Source organism: Lagenorhynchus albirostris, chromosome 14 (assembly GCF_949774975.1).
Source record: "Lagenorhynchus albirostris chromosome 14, mLagAlb1.1, whole genome shotgun sequence".
In the NCBI taxonomy this organism is placed as follows: Eukaryota; Metazoa; Chordata; class Mammalia; order Artiodactyla; family Delphinidae; genus Lagenorhynchus; species Lagenorhynchus albirostris.
This window is the reverse complement of record NC_083108.1, coordinates 72,294,222-72,319,130: the sequence shown is the minus strand read 5'-3', so window position 1 is coordinate 72,319,130 and position 24,909 is coordinate 72,294,222. Positions and strand designations below refer to the sequence as shown.

Here is a 24,909-nt window from a genome sequence, read left to right as displayed (position 1 = left end):
GCGGCCATGGCTCACGGGCCCAGCCACTCCGCGGCATGTGGGATCTTCCCTGACTGGGGCACGAACCTGTGTCCCCTGCGTGGGCAGGGGGACTCTCAACCACAGCGCCACCAGGGAAGCCCAGCCAGGACTTTTTAATGGAATGGATGGGTGTGAGAAAGGGAATAAGGAAAGAATAATAAGAAATGACTCCTAGATTTTTGTCTTGAGCTACTGAAGGAATGGTGGCATCATTAACTTGAGAGACCAAAGACTAGAGGAGAGGGGTAGGTTGGCATATAAAATCGAATAATTATTTTTGGACTAAGTTTGAGCTACCCTTTAAACATCCATGTTAGTTTCACATAAGTAGAACAGTGAGAATTCTGTTGTATTGAGGTGAAATACTGAGTTAAATTTCCCACAGCCGTATGAGCTCTCTCAGTGCCTGAGACTCTGTTTTGCCATCTTCTGTTTGTTGTCAGCAGGAATTTATTCAGAGTGACTGAAGCTGTATTCAGATGAATACCCACTCCCCCAACCCCGACTTATACCCTCTGTGACCCGCCCTCCTTCTCATTTGTCCCCCACACTCTCAGCTCCTAGAAGAGCCCCTCTTCTGAGCTGGTGTCTGTGGGATGACATGAGTAGGAGGACATTGGTGCAAACAGGTGCTTTATTTCCTGCCTGTTCAGAGCTGTATTCCTCAGTCTGCCTCTAATGTCTTATCCACACACAAAGAAGATAGGATGCGTACTAGCTGGAGCTAATCTTCCCTGAAAAGCTAATTTTCCCCTGAAGAGTAAACAGATCCCTGTTCTTTAAACAGCTCATTTGGGATTAGCACCCTTGCATCCATATACTTCTTGAAGCAAATTTCTCCCAGATTTCTTTCTCAAAGTTAAAGGCTTTAAAATCATGACCATTAGTGTCATGGTTGCTCTGCCTGGTGACACACAACCATCCTTGTTTCTAGAACACTTTACAGTGAACAACAACAGCTGTTCATCAAAAGTAGTTTTAATTGCTGAATGGGCTTTTGTTGCTTTTGGGGGCATGGGGCTGTATTTTACTTCTTAAAGTCTGTTTCATTTACAGGTGGTGTGTTGTAGAAAAAAGACATGGCAGTTTTTATTCAGCTTATCCTTGAAAGAAGTTTTGAAGGCAAAATTATTTCCCAACCAAATAACAGTAATTTAAATTTCCAAAAGGACACATGGGACCTCCTCTAGTCTCATTACCACTGGAACTGGTAGTAATTATTCTTTGACAGATGAGGAAACTGAGCATCAGAAGTTTAGTGACATTTGCTCAAGGCTTTGCACTTGTTACGGGTTTCAGGATTGGTTTTTGTACCTTTTCAAGGAGGGGTAGTCAGAAACAAAAACCTCCTCACATGTATTTCCATCTTATTGGCTTTCTTTTTAGTTCATATTTGCTGGATGTTATTGTGTTGGATGCCCCTTAACTTCAGAGTCACTGAGTAAAATGCATCCAAAGGCTTGGGGTCCACTTTTAGCAGCTTCTGTTATTATCAAAGGTGTGCTGCAAGGATTGAGAAGGTTTTGTTGAGAGGCTCACTTCAGCTAGAAGAGAAAACGGGTTTTTGCATATAGGAGCTCTCCTCTGTGAAGACAACATTTTCAGCTTTTTCCAGATTGGTACTAATGCTAATTAGTAGGTTAAACACATTAGGGTGGTAATTGCTTGTTCTTCAGCATATGGGTGTTTTTTTGGTAGATTCATGTCTTGATTATTTGAACCTGCTCTTCATTATTTTCCCAGAGAGGGAGGCATTCCTGATTCAGGAGTCTTCAGGTTGGTTCTGTTAGTTACAACTATATCATGTTCTGATTATCTTTTTCAAAAGACGAGAGCCTAAGGTTCTGGGATATTAGGTCTAAATTTGGGGGTTTGCAAGACCCAAGAGTCAGATAAATCACTGTGGGAGTAGATCTTCTCTCTTTTTAAAAATATTTTATTTATTTGGCTGTGTCTTAGTTGCAGCACATGGGATCTTTTGTTGCGGCGCGCAGGCTTCCGTAGTCGCGGGGCTTGGGCTCGGTAGTTGGAGTGCGTGGGCTTAGTTGCCGCGTGGCATGTGGGATCTTAGTTCCCCAACCAGGGGTCGAACCTGCGTCCCCTGCATTGGAAGGTGGATTCTTAACCACTGGACCACCTGGGAAATCCTGGGAGTAGATCTTCTTAATGCTGCTAGATTTGACTTAATACATTGGCAGTCAGCTTTTTTTTTTTGACATTCAAATCTGGATTCCCTTGGTCTCTGTAGACAGCTTAGTGTATTGTGTTGGAGTGATGAAAACAGAGTTAATTGAGCTGCCCCTGCCTGGTGTGAGATGAGGCCTCTGTTTGGTACCCGGCAAATGAATTGCAGGTGGTAGTAAGGTTGGAGTTTACTGGCAGAGAAAAAAAATTGGCTGCAAATTATGTACTCTTTTGTTACCTGTGCTGGCTGTGACCCATAGTTCTGGTCCCTAAATATTGTTACCTTGAAAAATAAAGTATGTGTATTCAGTGAGTAAATTAATCAGCAGAAAAGCAGGTAGTGTTTCGACTCTGATAGCATCTTCCCCATTGCTCTTCATTTGAGTCCAGGACAATGATCCAATGCTATAATATAATTTTTAGAACTGAAAAAGAGCTTTTAGTCTAGCTGGACCAGACTAGAAAATGTTTGTAAAATGTTTTCTTTTCAGAGGTTCTACAAATTTGATTGCATTTTTAAAATTTTGTCACTTTGAAGAACTATTACCAGAATACGTATAATGTGCTCTCTTGAGATGAATGTCACGTTAAACAGGTAAAAGACCGTTGGTACCTCAGGTTGTGCTGCCAGCTTACCTTGCCTTTGTGCCCTCTCCGTTAACTAAACAGTATTATACTGTTGTAAGATGAGCGGTGTAAAAACTGGTGGCATTTGTAACTACTTCACTGGGTGAATTTAAAAATTTATTTCAGTACTTTAAAATCAAAGCTAAATCCACAAATTCATCAATATTGAGTAGAGCTACCACTATCATCCTTATCCTCCAATTTCAAATTGTTTTTTTTAAAATTAATTTATTTTTGGCTGTGTTGGGTCTTCGTTGCTGTGCGCAGGCTTTCTCAACTTGCGGCGAGCGGGGGCTACTCTTCGTTGTGGTGTGCGGGCTTCTCATTGCGGTGCCTTCTCATTGCGGTGCCTTCTCATTGCAGAGCACAGGCTCTAGGCGCGCAGGCTTCAGTAGTTGTGGCTTGCAGGCTCAGTAGTTGTGGCCCATGGGCTTAGTTGCTCCGTGGCATGTGGGATCTTCCCGGACCAGAGCTCAAACCTGTGTCCCCTGCATTGGCAAGAGTATTCTTAACCACTGCACCACAAGGGAAGCCCTTCAGATTGTTTTTAAAAGACCTAATTATTTTTAATGAGCTTATAAATCGTAGACAGTTAAATTTATAACACATTTAATATTAATAAAAGGTAACCTTTATCTGTATCTGTTTATTGAGCCTTCTGATAAGATTATATATGGGAAAGCATATGGAGTGGGAAAAACCTCACCCCATATAACTTGGAAAGCCATTAGTTTAGGTCAGTGGTTCTCAAACTATGGTCTGAGGAGCCGTAGGTCTCCAAGAAGTGCCTCAGAATAGTTTCAAGGAAGGAAGAGCTGAAAGGGACATTCAGCTGGTGGATTCCTGTCCCCTTCCCCATTTCCATTTCAACCTGAGCATTTTTATGTTTCTTATATTGAAGTTCTGCTTAATTTTTATTTGGAAAAAATGGTTTTTCAGCTGTGTATTAAAACATGATTTGTAAATCACTAATCCATTAACAAATAGTTAAGAAAGCTGAGGCCCAGGGAAGTTAAATGACTTGCCAGATCTGCAGTCCTAGTCCTTTGCTACTTCCAGTGGGGCTCTGACTGACAAATAAAACAAGGCTCTCGTTGGGAGTAAATAATATACTGATTATTTGCAATAAAAAAATTATTATGATTATTTTTCACAAAAAAACCAAGGGAGTAGTGTTCACTATTTGCAGAGGGATAACCCTAGTTATAGTTTTATTAATTAACACTGAAGTTTCTGTAACAGATAATTCCCCAAATCTCAGTAGCTTAACTGGGAAGTTAAAAACTGGTATTCCAGATTGGTGGGTGGTTCTCATTTCAGGCAGTGATTCAGTAACCCAGCCATTTCCTTCCGTCTTGTGACTATGCCACCTTCAACAGGTGGCTTCCAAGGTCACAGCAGGAGGGAAAGAGCCTGGAACTTTTCTGGGGACCATGCCTGGAAATTGTGCACGTAGCTTCCACTTATTCACTGGTCACAATTCAGTCTCAGGGCTGCACTCAGTTACCAGAGAGGCTGGGAAGTGTAGGCCAGCTTTGTGCCCAGGGAGAAGTGGATGGGTGAACAGCTAGCCAGTCTTAGCCATAATGCTGTCAGTAGACTTTCATTTTCTGTGCTTCAGTTTTCTAAGGAGTTGGAGTGGCTGATTACTAAGATTCTACCAGTTCTAAGTAGGATGGCAGACGTAGTTGTAACAGTACCACATGCACCATTTTGTTCCAAATAGAGAAGCTGTTGGTCTTTTTGTACTCAGGTGGTATCTCTAGAAATTGGGTAAATTCCTTTGAAGCTGTAACCTGATCCAGAATTTCCAAAAAAAAAAAAGATCTGTTTTTCAGATTGCCCTGGGGTAGTATAGACACATTCATTTTTATATTAGGTAGGATAACACTAACTGCTGTAACAGATTAACCCTTAGATCTCAGTGGCTTTTGTTTCTCATTTCCATAAAGTCCAAATAGTGTTCCTCTTTAGACATGAAGAAAAAAAATGGCATCCTGTTTTAATGGAAAGAATTGGCCTGGAAAGCGGAAGACCTCAGTTCTAGCCCATGCTCTGTCACTAACTTTCTGAACTTAAATAAATCCTCACTCTGGGTCTCAGTTTGTGTCAGTAAAACAAGGGGATTGAATTAGATGGTTCTTTCACTCTCTAAATGTCCACATATATATAGATATTTATGTGATCTCTATTAAAAAGAAAATTCTTAAGGGAAACATTCTCCCGTTATGTGGTATATTGGGAGTCTGGTTGTTTTGTAATGCTGCTTTCTTTACATATAGAACATATCCATCCTTCTCTGAGACCAGGGATGGTTTCTCATCTCACCAAAATTCATTGTCTCTGTATGAGAGACAGAGAGAGGTTGAGATGATTGGTGCCACTACAAAATTTATTTTCCATTCTGGTCATGACATACAAGGTACTTTCCCTGAACACAACTGATGATGTAGGCAGCGAGGAGGTGTGTACATGCTTTTCCTGTTTAAAATTATGCAGCATAGTATTAAGCTTTTACAAACCTGAGATTCCCAACTCTCTATGAATAAGTCAGATTTTCCATATTACCCTAATTTTACTAGTCACATTCAGTGCTGTATGTTTAGCATTTGCAGAACTGGAAGAATTCCCCCTACGCACACCTGTCGTCATCAGTTGCTAGGTTACATCTTTTTACATGGTCCCAGTCTGGTGATGTTTCTATGGATACCAGTTATTCCTTCTCCTATGACACTGCTGTGGTCAGGGTCAGAGTACAGGCAAGACATAACCATGATGTCAGAGATGTTTTAGCATATGGCTTTCCATCTATATTAATGATAAGACCTAAGTAATAGATGTCAATTCCATGTTTTCTAATATTATATAAATTAAGGAAATGAGGTATTAACTGCACCTTGGATATACTTCATCACTTATGATCTTTATTCCATAATTATTTCACAGAAATAAACCTAACAAGTTATGAACTGTGAATAGGAGACCTGCTATACTGTGTCCAGCTCATGCACCACACAGACAGCATCTTTCCTTCTGTAGGGAGGGCTACCCAGGGAATATAAGCATTATCTTTGACCTTGTCCTTAAAGGTTAGGGACACTTGAGGATGTTCTTTGTCAAACTCAGTTTATCTAAATGATAAAGCCTGAGGTCTATATTTTATTGCCATTTAGTATCACACATAATGATGTTTGTTTTCCTCCTGAGTTTTAGACAATATGAAGGCAGGGACTGTGTCTTTAACTGGTTTTTATCCCAGCAATGCTTGGTATTATCCAGAAAAGGCTTATTGATCTGAAGACTGAAAGAGTAGTTAATTACCAATTTGACTTTAGATTTCTAGCATAAAGTTTTAAGATGGTGAGAACCCCTTCATATTACAATTTTGAGGGTCAAGCTTAACCCATGTTACTTAGCTTTTATTGTCTGACTCTTTTATCTCACACTTGAGGAAACAACTAGGGCCTTAAGAGGATGTGACTCATCTAAGGTCACAGAGCAAGAAAAGCTGTGTTTTATGCAAATGTGTGTTGTAAAAAGTCTGAAAAAAACAGAGTTTAAACTCTTTGCAAGGGGCTTCCCTGGCGGTGCAGTGGTTAAGAATCCGCCTGCCAATACAGGGGACACGGGTCCGAGCCCTGGTCCGGGAAGATCCCACATGCCGCAGAGCAACTAAGCCCGTGCGCCACAACTACTGAGCCTGCACTCTAGAGCCTGGGGGCCACAACTCCTGAAGCCCGTGTGCCTAGAGCCCGTGCTCCACAACAAGAGAAGTCCCTTTCCCCACCTATTTTAATCTCTCCTACTGACTACCAAGAGCACTTTAGTACTTTTCTTTTGTCATTTATGTTCTGTTATCTGTTATGGTTAATTCATGTCCTTGATTCTGTTGAGTCAAGGGCTGTGCAGTCAGGGCACCTCCCACAGGGGGCTGAACACCTTGTTTGAAATAGAGTGAGTATAAGACAACATTCACGGGCTTCCCTGGTGGCGCAGTGGTTAAGAATCTGCCTGCCAATGCAGGGGACACGGGTTCAAGCCCTGGTCTGGGAAGATCCCACATGCCACGGAGCAGCTAAGCCCATGCACCACAACTACTGAGCCTGTGCTCTAGAGCCCGCGAGCCACAACTACTGAGTTCACGTGCCACAACTACTGAAGCCTGTGCACCTAGAGCCCATGCTCCACAACAAAGCAAAGCCACTGCAATGAGAAGCCTGCGCACCGCAACAGAGAGGAGCCCCCGCTGGCCACAACTAGAGAAAGCCTGCAGGCAGCAACGAAGACCCAACGCAGCCATAAATAAAATAAATTTTTTTTAAAAAGGTGACATTCACAAGTCAAATAGGCATATATTACTTAGTTCCATGGTTCAAGTGTATAGCAAACATAACTGTTTACTAAAAAATTTTACCCAGAGGATTTATATTTTACTTCCTTTAATGCACGCTCCCACTTGCTGAATTCCTTCACTATTGTCTATATCACTGGTTCCCAGTCTTTCAGTATGCTGACCCTCCTCTTAAAAATCTAATCCAGTGACCTTCTACAATATATATATATATATATTTTTTTTTTTTTTTGCGGTACGTGGGCCTCTCACTGTTGTGGCCTCTCCCGCTGCGGAGCACAGGCTCCGGATGCGCAGGCTCAAGCGGACATGGCTCACGGGCCTAGCCGCTCCGCGGCATGTGGGATCTTCCTGGACCAGGGCACGAACCCGTGTCCTCTGCATCGGCAGGCGAACTCTCAACCACTGCATCACCAGGGAAGCCCTACAATATTTTTGAACAGCCTTATTGAGGTATAATTTATATTTTATAAAATCCACCCATTGTAAATGTACAATTCAGTTATTTTTAGCAGATTTATAGAATTGTGCCACCATCACTGTGATCCAGTTTTAGAACATTTCTGTACCCCTACCCCTGCAAAAGTTCTTCTGTGACCTTTTGCAGTCAGTTTCCACCCCCTGCCCCCTCTCTCACCCTTAGCCCCATGCAAAGGCTGATCTGCTTTTGATCTGTATTGATTTACCTTTCCTGGATATTTTGTATAAGTAGAATCAGAAAACAGGTAGTTTTTTGTGTGTCTGGCTTCTTCAGCATAGTGTTTGTGAGGTTCATTTACATTGTAGCACATATCAGTAGTTAGTTCCTTTTTATTTCTGAATAGTATTCCCTTGCATGGATATAGTGTATTTTGTTTATGAGCTCACGGGTTGATAGACATTTGATTTGTTTATAGTTTTCAACTGCTATGAATAGTGCTGCTATGATCATGCATTTGATTCATGTACAAGTCTGTGTGTGGATGTTCGTTTAATTTCTCTTGAGTGGAATTGCCGTCTGGTATGTCTCTGTGTTACTTTTTAAGTAACTGCCAAACTGCTTTTCAAAGAGGCTTTATCATTTTATATTACCACCATCGATGTCTGAGGGTTCGTTTCAACACAAGAGGACCCCTTTTTAATATTAAAAAAAAATTGTATACTCTCACTTGATAGTAGATTTCATTTTAGTATCTGCAGGTTGATAAAAAAGAATAAAAATGACATTAGGGAATTAGTAATACTTCTAGAAGGATTTATAGCCTGTAATCACAACAGCATTTAATGACATCATATATTTAGTCTACAGGCAGTGCTTTGTGTGCACTCTTTTAGCAGCAATTCAGTGTCCCCCAAGGATCCATGGTTGGGAGCTACTGGTCCAGATGACTTGTTTAGAAATAAATATCAGCTATCTTTTTATCCATCTTCTATAAAATAGAGACCTATCTCATAAAGTTGTTTAGAAACTAAAGCATTTGGCCCATAATAGGTGCTCAATTAGTGACAGCTATTACTACTAGGGATCAGTGTGACTTGACTATAGAGTGTAGGCTTTGGAGCCATACAGGTGAGAATTCTAACTTTCCTGAACCAGGCTAAAATAATAGCAGTCTCTCCTTTAGTCAAACTGCCTTGGAATGGAGACTGTATGGATTCTTGGAAACACTGCTTTTCATACTAGTTCCTTGCTAACTTCAAAATGCTGTTTGTATCTATCCATTTCATTTGGTCTCATCGTTTTCGGATTGGAACCTTCTTTTCCTCCCCACCCTTAATTTATCAGAGTCACTTAGCAAGTATTATTCCTGTATTCTAAAGCTAATTCTCATCCCTGATTACACCTAAGAATCACCTGGGTAGCTTTTTTTTTTTTTTTGTGGTATGCGGGCCTCTCACTGTTGTGGCCTCTCCCGTTGCGGAGCACAGGCTCCGGACATGCAGGCTCAGCAGCCATGGCTCACGGGCCTAGCCGCTCTGCGGCATGTGGCATCTTCCCGGACTGGGGCACGAACCTGTGTCCCCTGCATCGGCAGGGGGACTCTCAACCACTGCACCACCAGGGAAGCCCAGTAGCAACTGTTTTAACGTAACCAAATAACGCTAGGTAATGAGGGTATGTTCTTTTTTATGTAAGAATACCAGCTAATATTTGTAGAAGTAATGGTATAATTAGGAATCACCATTTCAACTCCTAATAAAATACCTGATTCAGGCAAAAACCATCTACAGATGATAAAAATTATTAGGTGAGAGGCAGATGGAGAATTGGAAATATAACCCCACAGATTATTTGGTTATTTCAAGGGGAAAAACACAACTTTACAGTAGAGGGATTACCTTAACCTAGGGGTCTATCTTGGCATCACAGAAAGTGGAATAACCAGGCATTATGTGCTTCTTGTTGGGGTGCAGCTTGAGGTAAACAGCATCACCTGTGAAGGGTTTTGTAAAAATTGTTTAACCTGAATCTGTTCAAGGCTTTTAGATTGACTTTCAGTTTATAGAAAATGCAGAGGTTAGAGCAGGAGCAAACTATGGCCCTTAGGCCAAATCCAGCCTGTAGCCCTTGAGCTAAGAATGGTTTTTACATTTTTAAAGGATTGTTAGAATAAGACAGAAATAAACCAAGAAACAAAAAAGAATATGTGACAGAGATAGTATGTGGCCCATAAAGCCTAAAATATTTATTTTCTGGACTTTTAAGGAAAATTTGCCAACCCTATTTTAGAGGAACAAGTCTGATTGCTACAAGGAAGCAATTAGACAAATCTGGAAAGTGGGCATCCCATAGGAAAACTGGCTGGGTCTATTCAATGTCATAGAAAACGAAAAGATAGGGGTGGGAATTTATTCAAGATTAGAAGAGACTTACAAATGTAGAAAACAAACTTATGGTTACCAGGGGATAAGGGGGTAGAGGGATAAATTGGGAGATTGGGATTGACATATACACGCTACTATATATAAAATAGATAACTAGGGGCTTCCCTGGTGGCGCAGTGGTTGAAAGTCCCCCTGCCGATGCGGGGGACATGGGTTTGTGCCCCAGTCTGGGAGGATCCCACATGCCGTGGAGCGGCTAGGCCCGTGAGCCATGGCCACTGGGCCTGCGTGTCCGGAGCCTGTGCTCCGCAACAGGAGAGGGCCACAGCAGTGGGAGGCCCGCGTACTGCACACACACAAAAAAAAGATAACTAATAAGAACCTACTGTACAGCACAGGGAACTCTACTCACTACTCTGTAATGGCCTGTATGGGAAAAGAATCTAAAAAAAGGATATATGTATATCTGATTCACTTTGCTGTACACCTGAAACTAACACAACATTGTAAATCAACTATACCCCAATAAAAATTAAAAATAAAATAAAATAGCACGAGAAAAAAACAAATAAAATTAAAAGACTTGAGAATTAATATTGTTAAAATGACCATACTGCCCAAAGCAATCTACAGATTTATTGCAATTCCTATCAAAATACCCATGACATTTTTCACAGAACTAGAGCAAATAATCCTAAAATTCATTTGAAACCACAGAAGACCCTGAGTTGCCAAAGCAATCTTGGGAAAGAAGAGCAAAGCTGGAGGTATCACCCTCCAAGACTTTAGACTATACTACAAAGCTACAATAATCAAAATGGCCTGGTACTGGCAAAAAAAAAAAAAAACCGGACACATAGATCAGTGGAACAGAATAGAGAGCTCAGGAATAAACCCAGGCACCTATGGTCAATTAATCTACAGCAGAGCAGGCAAGAATATACAATGAGGGAAAGATAGACTCTTCAATAAGTGGTGCTGAGAAAACTGGTCAGCTACATGTAAAACAGTGAAATTAGAACATTTTCTCACACCATATTAAAAAAAAAAATGGATAAAGACCTAAATGTAAGACCTGGAGCCTTAAAACTCCTGGAAGAGAACATAGGCAAAACATCCTTTGACATAAATTGTAACAATATATTTTGAGATCTGTCTGGTAAGGCAAAAGAAACAAAAGCAAAAATAAACAAAGGGACCTAATTAAACTTAAAAGCTTCTGCATAGCAAAGGAAACCATTGACAGTCTACTGAATGGGAGAAAATGTTTGCAAACAATATTACTGATAAGGGGTTAATATCCAAAATATATAAACAGGTCATACAACTCAGTATCAAAAAAAAAAAAAAACCTCACAAAGAACCCAATCAAAAAATGGGCAGAACACCTGAATAGACATTTTTCTAAAGAACACGTACAGATGGCGAATAGGCACATGAGAAGATACTCAACATTGCTAATTATTAGAGAAATGCAAATCAAAACAACGAGATATCACTGCACACCTGTCAGAATGGCTATCATCAAAAAGTCTACAAATAACATGGGACTGAGTGAACTGATGAGGATGATTATAATTTTTGTGACTTTGTTTGAATAAAAAAAAAATCCCACGAGGACTCAGAGGCAAAAAATATACAAATGAATTTTCACTGCAAAGTAAAGGAGCTGTTACAGTGGAGGATTAGTGAACTGAATGTCAATATTATGACATAGTATGAGTGTGTTTTGTGTTTGGTAATTGCAATCATTGTTGCTTTTGTTGTGGTCATCCATTTACAATGCTTGGTGTCAGTCTATCTCTTGTAAAAAAAAAAAAAAGTCTACAAATAACAAATGTCGGCGGGGATGTGGAGAAAAGGGAATCCTCATACACTGTTGGTGGAAATGTAAATTGGTGCATCCACTATGGAAAGCAGTATGGAAATTCCTCAGAAAACTGAAATTAGAACTATCATATGATCTAGCAGTTCCACTCGTGGGTACATATTCAGAAAAAAATGAAAACATTAATTCAAAAAGATACACGGACTCCAATGTTTACAGCAGCACTATTTACAATATCCAAGACATGGGAACGGCCCAAGCGCCCATCAACAGACAATTGGCTTAAGAAGATGTGGTGTACACACACACACACACACACACACACACACACACACACACACACACACACACACACACACACACACACACACTGGAATACTACTCAGCCATAAAAAAGAGTGAAATTCTGCCATTTGTAGCAATGTGGATGGACCTAGAGAATATTATACTTAGAGAAATAAGTCAGACAAAGACAAATACTGTATGATATCATTATATGTGGATTCTAAAAAAATAAAACAAGTGAATGTAAATAGCAAAACAGAAACAGACTCCCAGATATAGAAGGCAAACTAAACTAGTGGTTACCACTGGGGAGAGGGAAGAGGGGAGGGGCAAGATATAGGGGTATGGAATTAAAAGATATAAACTACTGTGTATAAAATAGATAAGCAACAAGGATATATTGTATAGCCCAGTGAATTATAGCCATTATCTTGTAATAACTTTTTTTTATTTATTTATTTTTGGCTGTGTTGGGTCTTCGTTTCTGTGTGAGGGCTTTCTCTAGTTGTGGTAAGTGGGGGCCACTCTTCATCACGGTGCGTGGGCCTTTCACTGTCGCAGCCTCTCTTGTTGCGGGGCACAGGCTGCAGACGTGCAGGCTCAGTAGTTGTGGCTCATGGGCCAGTTGCTCCGTGGCATGTGGGATCTTCCCAGACCAGGGCTCGAACCCGTGTCCCCTGCATTGGCAGGCAGATTCTCAACCACTGCGCCACCACGGAAGCCCTATCTTGTAATAACTTTTAATGGAGTATAATCTGTAAAAATCATTGAATCACCTGAAACTAATATAATGTTGTAAATCAACTATACTTCAATAAAAAGTATATAAAAGTATATTGGGAACTTCTCCTTCCAGACAAGCTGGAATAATAGGAACCAGATTACCTTCCTACCTAAGGAAAACAAAAAAAAAACTATATGAAACAATAGTTTTCAGGACACTGGGCATCAAACAATGAAGGATAGTGATCCCTGAGGGACGGCAAACAAAAGAGATGAGCCCTACAATTGTCCCATCCTGCCTTGAGTTTCCAGGCTCTGACATAAGGAGCAGGAACTGAGCAGAGCCCAGTAGATTCCCTGAGTTAACATGGAGCTGTGAGTCTAGGGAGACCAGTGCAGCAACAGTTCATAGGACAGAGTATCAGAAAGAAAAGATAGATGGAGAGAACCAGAGATCTGCGAAGTTCTCTCTTGAATACTCAGCAGAGACTGATTAGCACAAGACATGAGCAAACTAGTCAAGACTGGGAATTTGAAGAAATTAGAAGCAGTGTTGCCCAGTGCTCACACAGTGATGGCAACAGGCACTGTTACCACCAGCTAGACAGGAAAATTTCATAATTCATTAGACATTCGGTAGAGTACTCAGGAAGGTCTTGCCTTTGTAGTAGGGAATAATTAGCTCTAGACTGAGCACTGCTCTGGACCTGCCTAACAAATCTTAAAAGCAAGATTCAAAAGGATCAAACCATGTCCAAGTAACTTAACTGTTTCCCAGAACAAAGCTCAGAAAGAATTATAGGAATAACAAAGAGGCAAGAAGACATGATCCATAGAGAGGAAAATCAATCCATTGAAACTGACCCAAAGCTGACACAGATATTAGAATTAGCAGAGAAGAACATTAAGAGAGTTATTATAACTTGTACTCTGTATGTTCAGAAGTTGAGTAGAGACACAGAATATATAAAATAGATCCAAATAGAACTTCTAGGAATGAAAACTACAGTGTCTGAGATGAAAAGTACACTGACAAGATTCATTGCAGATTAGACATTGCAGAGGAAAAGATTAGGGAATTTGAAGGCATAGCAATAGAAATTCTCCACGATGAAACACAAAAAGGAAAAGAAAAGAATATCAGTTAGCTGCAGGACAACTTCAAGTGGCCTAATACAAGTGTAATTGGATTCCCCAAAGAGAGGGAAGTTCAGAAATAATATCTGAAGAAATTGCTGGAAATTACCCAAACTTGATGGAAAGTATAACCCCACAGATCTGAGAAGCTCAAGGAACACCAGACAAAGAAACATGAAGAAAACTACACTGTCAGTTAACAATTTACTGCCTTTCAGCGCCAGATGCACCCTCGGTACACCCTCTGAGATAAACAAAGGAATTCTTTAAAGTTAGCGTGATGTTAAGCTTTCTTAATACAGGGCTCTGGTGCTAGAGGGACACTGTAGGAGAAAGAAGCTCTCCTGCTGTTTCTGGTGCCGGTTGGGGGTCAGAGGTGTCAGTGTGAGGACATCTGGTGTAGCCTTCCACAACATGGTCTTTTTGCAATGTTTGCACCCTTGTCCTTTCTTCAGCTCTTTGAACATAAAAACTAGAACCTCCATGTGACCCTGTGCTCTGAAGGCTTCCTTCCCCCATCAACACTCAGACTCTCTCCCGCATGTCATTGGTTGCCAGTTACCTGCTCCCCACCTGCACTCCACAGTATAGCTTATTGTTTGCCTGGGAACTCCAGACCACCTCTGACCTGGCCAAACTAGCAGACTTCTCTGCTATCCAGTGGGGCTATGCCATACCTCCTCCCAATGAGGTCTGAACCCTTCCACATCTGTCCTTTATGGATATTCTCATTCAGCTATAGTGTACCATATACGGTTTCCTTATTTCTTTTAGTTACTCTTTTATCATGGTTAATAACCCTTTATATTAAATTCCGTCTTTTTTTTTTTACATCTTTATTGGAGTATAATTGCTTTACAATGGTGTGTTAGTTTCTGCTTTATAACAAAGTGAATCAGCTATACTTATACATATATCCTCATAGGTCTTCCCTCTTGCGTCTCCCTCCCTCCCACTCTCCCTATCCCACCACTCTATGTGGTCGCAAAGCACTGAACTGATCTCCCTGTGCTATGCGGCTGCTTCCCACTAGCTATCTATTTTACATTTGGTAGTGTTTATATGTTCATATATATACACTACCACTCTCTCACTTTGTCCCAGCTTACCCTTCCCCCTCCCCATGTCCTCAAGTCCATTCTGTAGTAGGTCTGCATCTTTATTCCCATCCTGCCCCTAGGTTCTTCGTGACCTTTTTTTTTTTTTTTAGATTCCATATATATGTGTTAGCATACGGTGTTTGTTTTTCTCTTTCTGACTTACTTCACTCTGTATGACAGACTCTAGGTCCATCCACCTCACTACAAATAACTCAATTTCGTTTCTTTTTATGGCTGAGTAATATTCCATTGTATATTTGTGCCACATCTTCTTTATCCATTCATCTTAAATTTCCCCTCTTAATCTACTATGTGATTTCTTTCTCCTGGTTGGACTCAACTGCTACATGCACTAAGGCACACAATAATCAAATTGCTTAAAACTGGTGATAGAGGGAAAATCTTAAAAGCAACCAGAGAAAAAGACACAGTACGTAAAGAGGAACAAAGAAATGAATGACATCATATTTCTCATCAAAAATAATGTAAGAGGGAATATAATGGAGCACATCTTTAAAGAACTGAAAAGAAATCTTTCAATCTAGAATTCTACACACAGTGAAAATATATTTTGTAAGTTAAGGTGAAAGACATTTTCAGATATACAAAATAATTTATCAGCAGATTTACACTGTAAAAAAATGCTAAAAGAAGTTTTTCAGGCAAAAGGGAAAATGATACCAGGTGGAAATCTGGATCTACACGGAAGAACGGAGAGAGCTAGAAATGGTAATTATATGTAAATACAGTTTTTTTCTTATTATTGAAATGTCTTTAAATCATAATTGACTATTTAAACAAAAATGATAACAGTGTATTATGGGGTTTATAACATTTGTAAAAATAAAATGCATTACAACAATAGCCTAAAGGTCAGAAGGGGAGAAATGGAAGTATGCTATTATAAAATTATTATACTATATGTGAAGTGGAAGGATAACACTTAATGGTAGACTGTGGTAAGTTAAAATGAATATCATACACCCTAAAGCAATCACTAAAATAATAAAACAAAGAATTATAGCTAATAAGCCAACAAACAAGATAAAATGGAATCATAAAAATATTTCATTAATTTTTTAAAGGCAGAAAGAGAGGAAAAATAGAAGAACATATAGTACAAGTAGAAAACAAATAGAAGGTGATAGACTCAAACCTAAACTTATCAATAGGTCACATTAAATGTAAATGGTTAAAACACCAGCAGTTAAAAAGCAGAATCTGTCTGATTGGATAAAAAAGTAAGGCACTAATAGGTTAAAAATAAAAGGATGGAAAAATTATACCATACTATTGCTAGTCAAAAGAAAGCTGAAGTGGCTACATTATTTAATATCAAATAATGTAATAAAATAAAGTACATTCCAGAGCAAAGAATATTACCAGCAATAGAGAAGCCCATTTCATAATGGTGAAGAGGTCACTCAAGAGAACATAACAGTCCTAAATGTTTATGCCTTTAATAACAGAGTTTCAAAATACATGAAGCAAAAAGTGATAGGACTGAAAGCAAAAATAGACAAATTCACAATTCAATTTATCTCTCTTAATTACTGATAGAACAAGTAAACAGAAAATAAGGATATAGGAGACTTGAACCAACCATCAACCAGGTCTGATTAGACCTAGACTTGATAGAATACTCCACCTAACAATAGCAGGATGTACATTATTTTCAAGTACACATCTTACCAAGATAGACCATATTATGGGCCGTAAAAGTCTAAATAAATTAAAAATAAGTGAGGTTTATCCTAGGAATTTAGGGTTGATTTAACCTTCAAATATTAATTAATATAATTCACCTATTAACATACTAAAAGAGAAAGACCATATGATTATCTCAGACACAAAGCATTTGACCAAATCCAACATCCATTCCTGATGAAAACTCTCAGCAGGCTAGGAATCGAAGAGAACTTTTTGATAAGGGTCATTTACAAAAAACCTACAGGTAACGTACTTAAATGGCAAAAGACTCCTGAGGTTAGGAACAAGGCAAGGATGTCTGCTCTCTCCACTTCACTTTTTTTTTTTTAATTGAGGTATAATTGACACATAACATTATATTAGTTTCAGTTGTACAACATAATAACTTGATACTCGTATATAATGTAAAATGATAGCCACAGTAAATCTGGTTAACATCTGTGACCATACATAGTTAGAAAATTTTTTCCTTATAAAAACTTTTATTAGCTATAGTCAACATGCTGTATATTACATCCCCATGACTTATTTTATAACTGGAAATTTGTACCTTTTGACCTCCTTCACCTGTTTCACCCACCCTTGCCTCTGGCAACTACCAATCTGTTCTCTGTATCTATGAGCTTGGGTATATTTTTGGTTTTGGTTTTGCTTTTTTTAGATTCCACATATAAGTGAGATCATATGGTATTTGTCTTTCTTTGTCTGACTTATTTCACTTAGCAGATTCCCTCTACGTCTATACATGTTGTTGCAGATGGCAAGACTTCATTATTTTTATGGCTGAATAATATCCCATTGTATATATGTACACCATATTTTCTTTATCTGCTTATTCATCAGTGGACACTTAGGTCGTTTCCATATCTTGGCTGTTGTAAATATGCTGCAGTGAACATGGAAGTGCATACATCTTTTCGAGTGTCTTTTTTTTTTTAATTTATTTATTTTTGGCCGCATTGGGTCTTTGTTGCTGCATGCGGGCTTTCTCTAGTTGGGGCGAGCGGGAGCTACTCTTCGTTGTAGTGCACAGGCTTCTCATTGCAGTGGCTTGTCTTGTTGTGGAGCATGGGCTCTAGGGTGCGCAGGCTTCAGTAGTTGTGGTGTGCAGGCTCTAGTTGTGGCTTGTGGGCTCTAGAGTGCAGGCTCAGTAGTTGTGGCGCACGGGCTTAGTTGCTCCATGGCATGTGGGATCTTCCCGGACCAGGGATTGAACCCGTGTCCCCTGCATTGGCAGGAGAGTTCTTAACCACTACACCACCAGGGAAGTCCCATGAGTTCTTTTTTGCCTCTGCTGCTTCCCACAGCACCTGAGTGATCCACAGTCTGGACATAACAAATTCCAGTTTGTCTCTAGGTGTCCTATTTCCCAGGGGATCAAAAACTTTAGCCTTGAACAGATTTCAGATTTCTCAGATAGAATATGCTTCCAGATATGAACTTAGAATCTATTCTGTTTAAATTTTTCTAGTTTTGGTTTTCACAAATTCAGCAAACATTTATTGAGAACTGACTACCAGCTACAGGCAAGGCATCAAGTTATCCATCACTTTATCTTATTTTCTGATGCATTTCAAAGGAAGTTGGAGACATCAGTATACTTTACTCCTTAATACTTTAGGATGTATACCATTAACTAGAGTTCAGCGTTTGTTCACAGTTTCTTTTGTATTTGTGTCTGTAACTTTGTGTGCCAGGCACATGATAGGTGCTTATCAAACGTCTGTTGAATATATGAATGACTGAGTCAGATCAAAACACAAAAAGAAAGAAGACTGGAGTGTGTGCATTCATGAAAGTGGTAGAACCCTATGCAGTTTGCAAAGGGCATTTTGTATCTGCTGCCTTGACAGTCTCAAAATAAAATTCCTTCCACCATACTTTCCCTTCAATCCATTACATGTATACGAAGGCCCTGTGTTAGAATTTTCCTTTCTCAGAGGCAAAACATTCCATTCTCAGAAGCCAGGAAGAGGGAATCTTTTAGGAAAATGAGGACAGAATAAATCGATGCTTCTCTTCCTGGTGTGGCTCTGGGGTCACGCTGGGCATGAGCCATGACAAAAACGAGGAACAGCTGATTAGGGTTTAAAGGGAGGTTTGTTTGTTTGCTTGCTTGCTTGCTTGCTTATCTGGGGGGGGCTTTTGGTCCCAGTATCTCATGGCCTAGCGAGGCTGTCCTCCGTATAGACCTGTCACTTTTAGGCGGACGGATGGGTTAAAGAATGGGCAGTTTCTGCTTATCCAAATTCTGCCCATTTTTCCAGGACCAGCCGGCAGTTCAGCTCCTTCGTGAAGACTTCCCTCACCATTCTAGCAGTGATTGCTTCATTTTCTGAGCTCATTATCACTGACTTAGCACTTACTATTCATTGCCTTGGAGATTTTGTTTTAACTTATTTTTTATTGAGGTATAATTGATTTACAATATTACATTAGTTTTAAGTGTACACATAGTGATTTGAAACTTTTTAGATTATATTCCATTGAAAGTTATTATAAAATATTGGCTGTATTTCCTGTGCTGTATAATATATCCTTATAGCTTATTTATTTATTTATTTAAAATAATTTATTGATCTATTTATTTGTTGCTGCGCTCGGGCTTTCTCTAGTTGTGAGTGGGGGCTAGTCTTCGTTTCAGCGCGCAGGCTTCTCATTGTGGTGGCTTCTCTTGTTGCGGAGCACGGGCTCTAGGCGTGTGGGCTTCAGTAGTTGCGGCTCGTGGGCTCAGTAGTTGTGGCTCACGGGCTCTAGAGCGCAGGCTCAGTAGCTGTGGCGCACGGGCTTAGTTGCTCCACAACATGTGGGATCATCCTGGACCAGGGCTCGAACCCGTGTCCCCTGCATTGGCAGGCGGATTCTTAACCACTGTGCCACCAGGGAAGGCCCGCTTATTTATTTTTTACGTAGTAAATTGTACCTCTTTATCCCGTACCCCTAATCTGCCCCTCCCCCTTACCTCTTCCCACTGGTAACCGCTAGTTTGTTCTCTATATCTGTGAGTCTGCTTCTGTTCTGTTATATTCATTAGTTTGTTTTATTTTGTTAGTTCCATGTATAAGTGATAACATACAGTATCTGTCTTTCTCTGACTTTATTTCACTAAGCATAATACCCTCCAGGTTCATCTATGTTGTTGAAAATGGCAAAAGTTCATTTTTCTTTAATGGCTGAATAGTATTCCCGTGTGTGTGTGTGTGTGTGTGTGTGTCACATCTTCTTTTAAAAATTTTTTTAAAATTTTATTGGAGTGTAGTTGATTTACAATGGTGTGTTAATTTCAGATGTACAGCAAAATGGTTCAGTTATACATATACATATACAGGAAAATAATCTGAAAAAGAATGAATATAGGTTATTACAGAATATTTAGTAGAGTTCCCTGTGCTATACATTAGGTCCTTGTTGGTTATCTATTTTATATATAGTAGTTTGTGTATGTTAATCCCAAGCTCCTAATTTATCCCTCCCTCCCACGTTTCCCCTTTGGTAACCATCAGTTTGTTTTTGAAATCTGTGAGTCTGTTTCTGTTTTGTAAATAAGTTCATTTATATCATTTTAAAAAAATTAGTTTCTACATATGAGTGATATCATATGATATTTGACTTTCTATGTCTGACTTACTTCACTTAGTATGATAATCTCTGGGTCCATCCATGTTGCTGCAAATGGCATTATTTTGTTCTTTTTTATGGCTGAGTAATATTCTATTGTATATATGTACCACATCTTTTTTATCCATTCCTCTGTTGATGGATATTTAGGTTGCATTCATGTCTTGGATATTGTAAATAGTGCTGTAGTAAACATTGGGGTGAATGTATCTTTTCAAATTATGGTTTTGTCCAGATATATGCCCAGGAGTGGGATTGCTGGATCATATGGTAGTTCTATTTTTAGTTTTTTAAGGAACTTCCATACTGTTCTCCATAGTGGTTGTACCATTTTACATTCCCACCAGCAGTGTAGGAGGGTTCTCTTTTTTCCACACCCTCTCCAGCATTTATTGTTTGTAGAGTTTTTGATGATGGCCATTCTGACCAGTGTAAGGTGATACCTCATTGTAGTTTTGATTTGCATTTCTCGGATAATTAGTGATGTTGAGCATCTTTTCATGTGCCTTTTGGCCATCTGTGTGTCTTCTTTGGAGAAATGTCTATTTAGATCTTCTGCCCAGTTTTTGATTGGGTTGTTTGTTTTGTTTTTTTGTTTGTTTTTTTGATGGCTAAGTTCTCCAAATATTTATTACAGTGGGTCATCAGCAGTAACAGGGCTGGGGGAGGGACACACGAGACTCATTTGCCCTTCAGGTAGAGCTTGGGGGTCTGCCAGCCTGCGGGGGCTTCCTTCAGGCCCACCTTCCGCCAGATGCGCCTCAGGTCTCTCTCGAACCTCATCTGCTTCTGTTTCAGGCGTCCCTCCCTGACTTTCTGCCGCAGGAACCAGGTCCTCTTGACCAGCTTGCGGTACTTGTGATGATTCATCTTCTGCCGGCAGATCTTGAGCACGTTTTTGGACTGTATCTGGGGTGCGTCCCAGACCTCCTTACCCCCCTGCTCGACGCCTTCCCCCACCTGGCTGGGTGGACACTCATAGACTTGGGCTGGAGACACAGTCCCTGGGGCCCCAGCATCCAGTCTGGGCAGGAGGTAGCGAACGGTCAGCCAGCTCGCCAGGGGGCTGATAGACATCTTCCTGGGGACCAGCATCTCCTCAAGCTCCTTGTGGACCCGCCTGTCAGGGAGGGAGGCAACCCCACTTGGGCCTATTGGTTGCATGCTGTAGCGAGGCCTGCAGGCATGCCTGCCCAACACCTCGCAGACAGGCCAAGGCCCACTACAACCTGCCCGGGGAACAGTCCTGAGCAGCTGGGAAGTCAGGCGCACCATGAACATGGTCTGTGCTTGGCGGCGGCCCCAGGCACTCAGCGGAGTGCGCGGGTGGTGTCGACGCTCGGGTCTTAGGCCCCAAGCCCCAGCCAGCGGCGGTCGCCTCCGCCGTCCCTGGAGCCCGCACACCACGGCCTCACGCCGACTCTTCCCAGACGCAACCGGGAGACTCAGCTGACCATTCCACCGCGCTCGGGTTGTTTGTTTTTTTGACATAGAGTTGCATGAGCTGTTTGTATGTTTTGGAGATTAATCCCTTGTCAGTCACTTTGCAAATAATACCCTCCAGGTTCATCTGTGTTGTTGCAAATGGTGAAATTACTTTCTTTTTTATGACTGAGTAATATTCCTGTTTGTGTGTGTGTGTGTGTGTGTGTGTGTGTGTGTGTGTGTGTGTCACATCTTCTTTATACATTCATCTGTTGATGGACAGAATGGTACTTGCTGACACCAGTGTCCACATGGTAGAGCAAGCTCCCAAAAATGGCTGCCACCAGTGTCTTTGTCCCTAGGGTGAGCTCCAGTTGCCTCCTGCTTCTCGGGGAGACTCTACAAGATCAGCAAGTGTGTCTGACCCAGGCTCCTTTCAAATTACTGCTTCTGCCCTGGGTCCTGGAGCAGGTGGGATTTTGTGTGCACCCTTTAAAAGTGGAGTCTCTATTTTCACTGCAGTAATTTTTCATTATCCTAATTTCAAGCTCATATTCACATTTTCCCAATTGACCTTCAAAGATGTACTTTACTCTTGGTTTGCAAACCAGAATCCAATCCAGGACTATGCATTATGTTTGTTGCATTGTATCTGGTCCCTTAAGTATTATTTATTGTAGTACAATTCCTCTTTTTCATTGACATGTTGAAGAAGCTGGGCCAGTTGACCTGTAGAAAGTTCCAGCTTCTGTATTTGTCTGGCTGCTTCCTCATAGTGACATTTAGCTCATTCTTCTATTCCCTGGCATTTCCTATTAACTGGAGGTTATATATTAAAGCTTACTGGATTCAAATCAAACATTTTTGGCTAGAAGATGTACATTTATGATGATAATGTGAGAAACTCCATTATTCAGTTGTGTTTTCTCGCTTTTGACAAGACATGTAATCTGTGGCGTTTTCAGGCATTGATTTTGAAGGATTCTGCTTTCAGCACCACCAAATACTGGAACATAATTTCTCATCCTTTGTGGTCATTGAACGTTTTGATAAAAATAGCATATCACCAACTAAATTTTCGCACGTAACTTTCCTATGATTCCTATGGTCATATGGTTTTGGTTCATATAATTTAGTATTCATATATTGGAAAATGAAACAGTATTAGTTTTAGACTAACATAAATTATATTTTATCTGTAAAAATGAGATTAAGAAGATTTCAAATGGATAAGATTACCTGACAAACCAAGAATTGTGTTTTAATGAGTACAGGTTTGGGAACATGCGAAGTACAATCAAGGCATGACTGGACTTATTTTTAACTAAAATCATGGTACTAAAGTTAACTAAACACAGAGGGGTTTGAGAGCTGCAGCCTGGTGGTGGGTCTCCTTCCCTGGAGTGGGAGTGCTGGGCTTGAACTGAAGTTTCTGGGCCATTGGTCCCTGGAGAGACCATAACATGTGATTTTATGACTCTGATTGGCATATAAGATCATCCAGGAGGCTCCCAAACTGGAATTTGGCTTCATATGCCAATTTCTTTGAAGGGATGCAGGGATCAGCAAACTTTTTATTTGTTATCTCACCATTGCTGGTGGGCAGGAGTCAGCCTGACTTAACTGAGCCCCTATGCTCTAGGTCTTACAAGCCCCTCCACAGGCACACCCCCTCCTTCCAGAGGAACCACTCTCCAGACTTTTATGGTAATCGATCCTTTCCTTTGTGGCTGGCAGGGGCTACTCTTCGTTGCGGTGTGCGGGCTTCTCATTGCGGTGGCTTCTCTTGTTGCGGAGCATGGGCTGTAGGCACGCAGGCTTCAGTAGTTGGAGCATATAGGCTCAGTAGTTGTGGCGCAGGCTCTAGAGTGCAAGCTCAGTAGTTGTGGCACACGGGCTTAGTTGCTCCGCAGCATGTGGGATCTTCCCAGACTAGGGCTTGAACCCATGTCCCCTGCATTGGTAGGTGGATTCTTAACCGCTGCAACACCAGTGAAGTCCCTTCTCTGATTATTCTTCAAGATAGATTCCTAGCAGTAAAATAAATGGGTCAGAAAGTGTAACCATGGAAGATAATTTCAGGACTTCTGTGGATTTACTCCATAATCAGAAGGATAGCCTTTATTCTAGTTTAATTCTTCTACAGTGTAAACTAGCTACACTTTGTTTAGTGTGGCAGCAAACTATAGAATCAGTAAGCAATTTCCTTGTATTGGATCATCAGACTCGTTTTCTTCCTCAGATTCATCTGGAAATGTATTTCTTTTCCTTTTTTTTTCTTTCTAATGTATCCCTCCCTCCCCCCTCCTCCACTTCCCCTTTGGTAACCATAAATTTGTTTTCTATGTCTGTGAGTCTGTTTTTGTTTTTTTTTGTTTTTGTTTTTTGGCTGCATTGGGTCTTAGTTGCGGCAGGTGAGACCTTCGTTGAGGCATGCAGGATCTTTCATTGCAGCGCACAGGCTCTTTATGGTGTGCGGGCTTCTCTCTAGTTGTGGCATGCAGGTTTTCTCTTTCTAGTTGTGGTACACAGGCTCCAGAATGCGTGGGCTCTGTAGTTTGCGGCACACGGGCTCTATAGTTGAGGCGTTCAGGCTTAGTTGCCCTGCGGCATGTGGGATCTTAGTTCCCCAACCCGGGATCAAACCCATGTCCCCTGCATTGGGAGGCGGATTCTTTACCACTGGACCACCAGGGAGGTCCCTGTTTTTGTTTTATAAATAATTTCATTTGAACTATTCTTTAGATTCAACGTATAAGTGATGTCATATAATATTTGTCTTTCTCTGTCTGACTTTTTTCACTTAGTATGATAAACTCTAGGTCCATCTGGAAATGTACTTCTTTCATGCTTCCTAATACCCATTCATTTGGGTTTATGTAGTAATTATGGCTGATTGGCGGGAAAGCTTAGAGCTGTTGATTCTCATTGTATAGAAATAGCAATTATCCATGATCAAATGTATAAATAAAGACAGTGATTCAGTATGCTTTGAGGATTCACTTTCCAGAACTTAAGTTCTATCAATTGAATGTTTTAATATGCATGCTTCTATGTTGTTGCTTTCACTTTAGCAGATGTAAAATGCGTGTGTT

At 40.5% G+C, this 24,909-nt stretch overlaps 2 protein-coding genes across 4 annotated transcripts in view; one reads left to right on the top strand and one right to left on the bottom strand.

The window, feature by feature from the left end:
* The window catches only part of LOC132504251 (BICD family-like cargo adapter 1), a 95,192-nt gene that overhangs the window by 22,357 nt on the left and 47,926 nt on the right, over nt 1-24,909 (top strand). The gene's annotated exons all lie outside the window — the stretch shown is intronic.
* Nucleotides 21,002-21,816, bottom strand: LOC132504238 (small ribosomal subunit protein mS38-like). The gene has a single exon (XM_060121435.1). It carries the CDS (start codon nt 21,668-21,670, stop codon nt 21,071-21,073), a length of 600 nt encoding a protein of 199 aa, XP_059977418.1. The 5' UTR covers nt 21,671-21,816; the 3' UTR covers nt 21,002-21,070.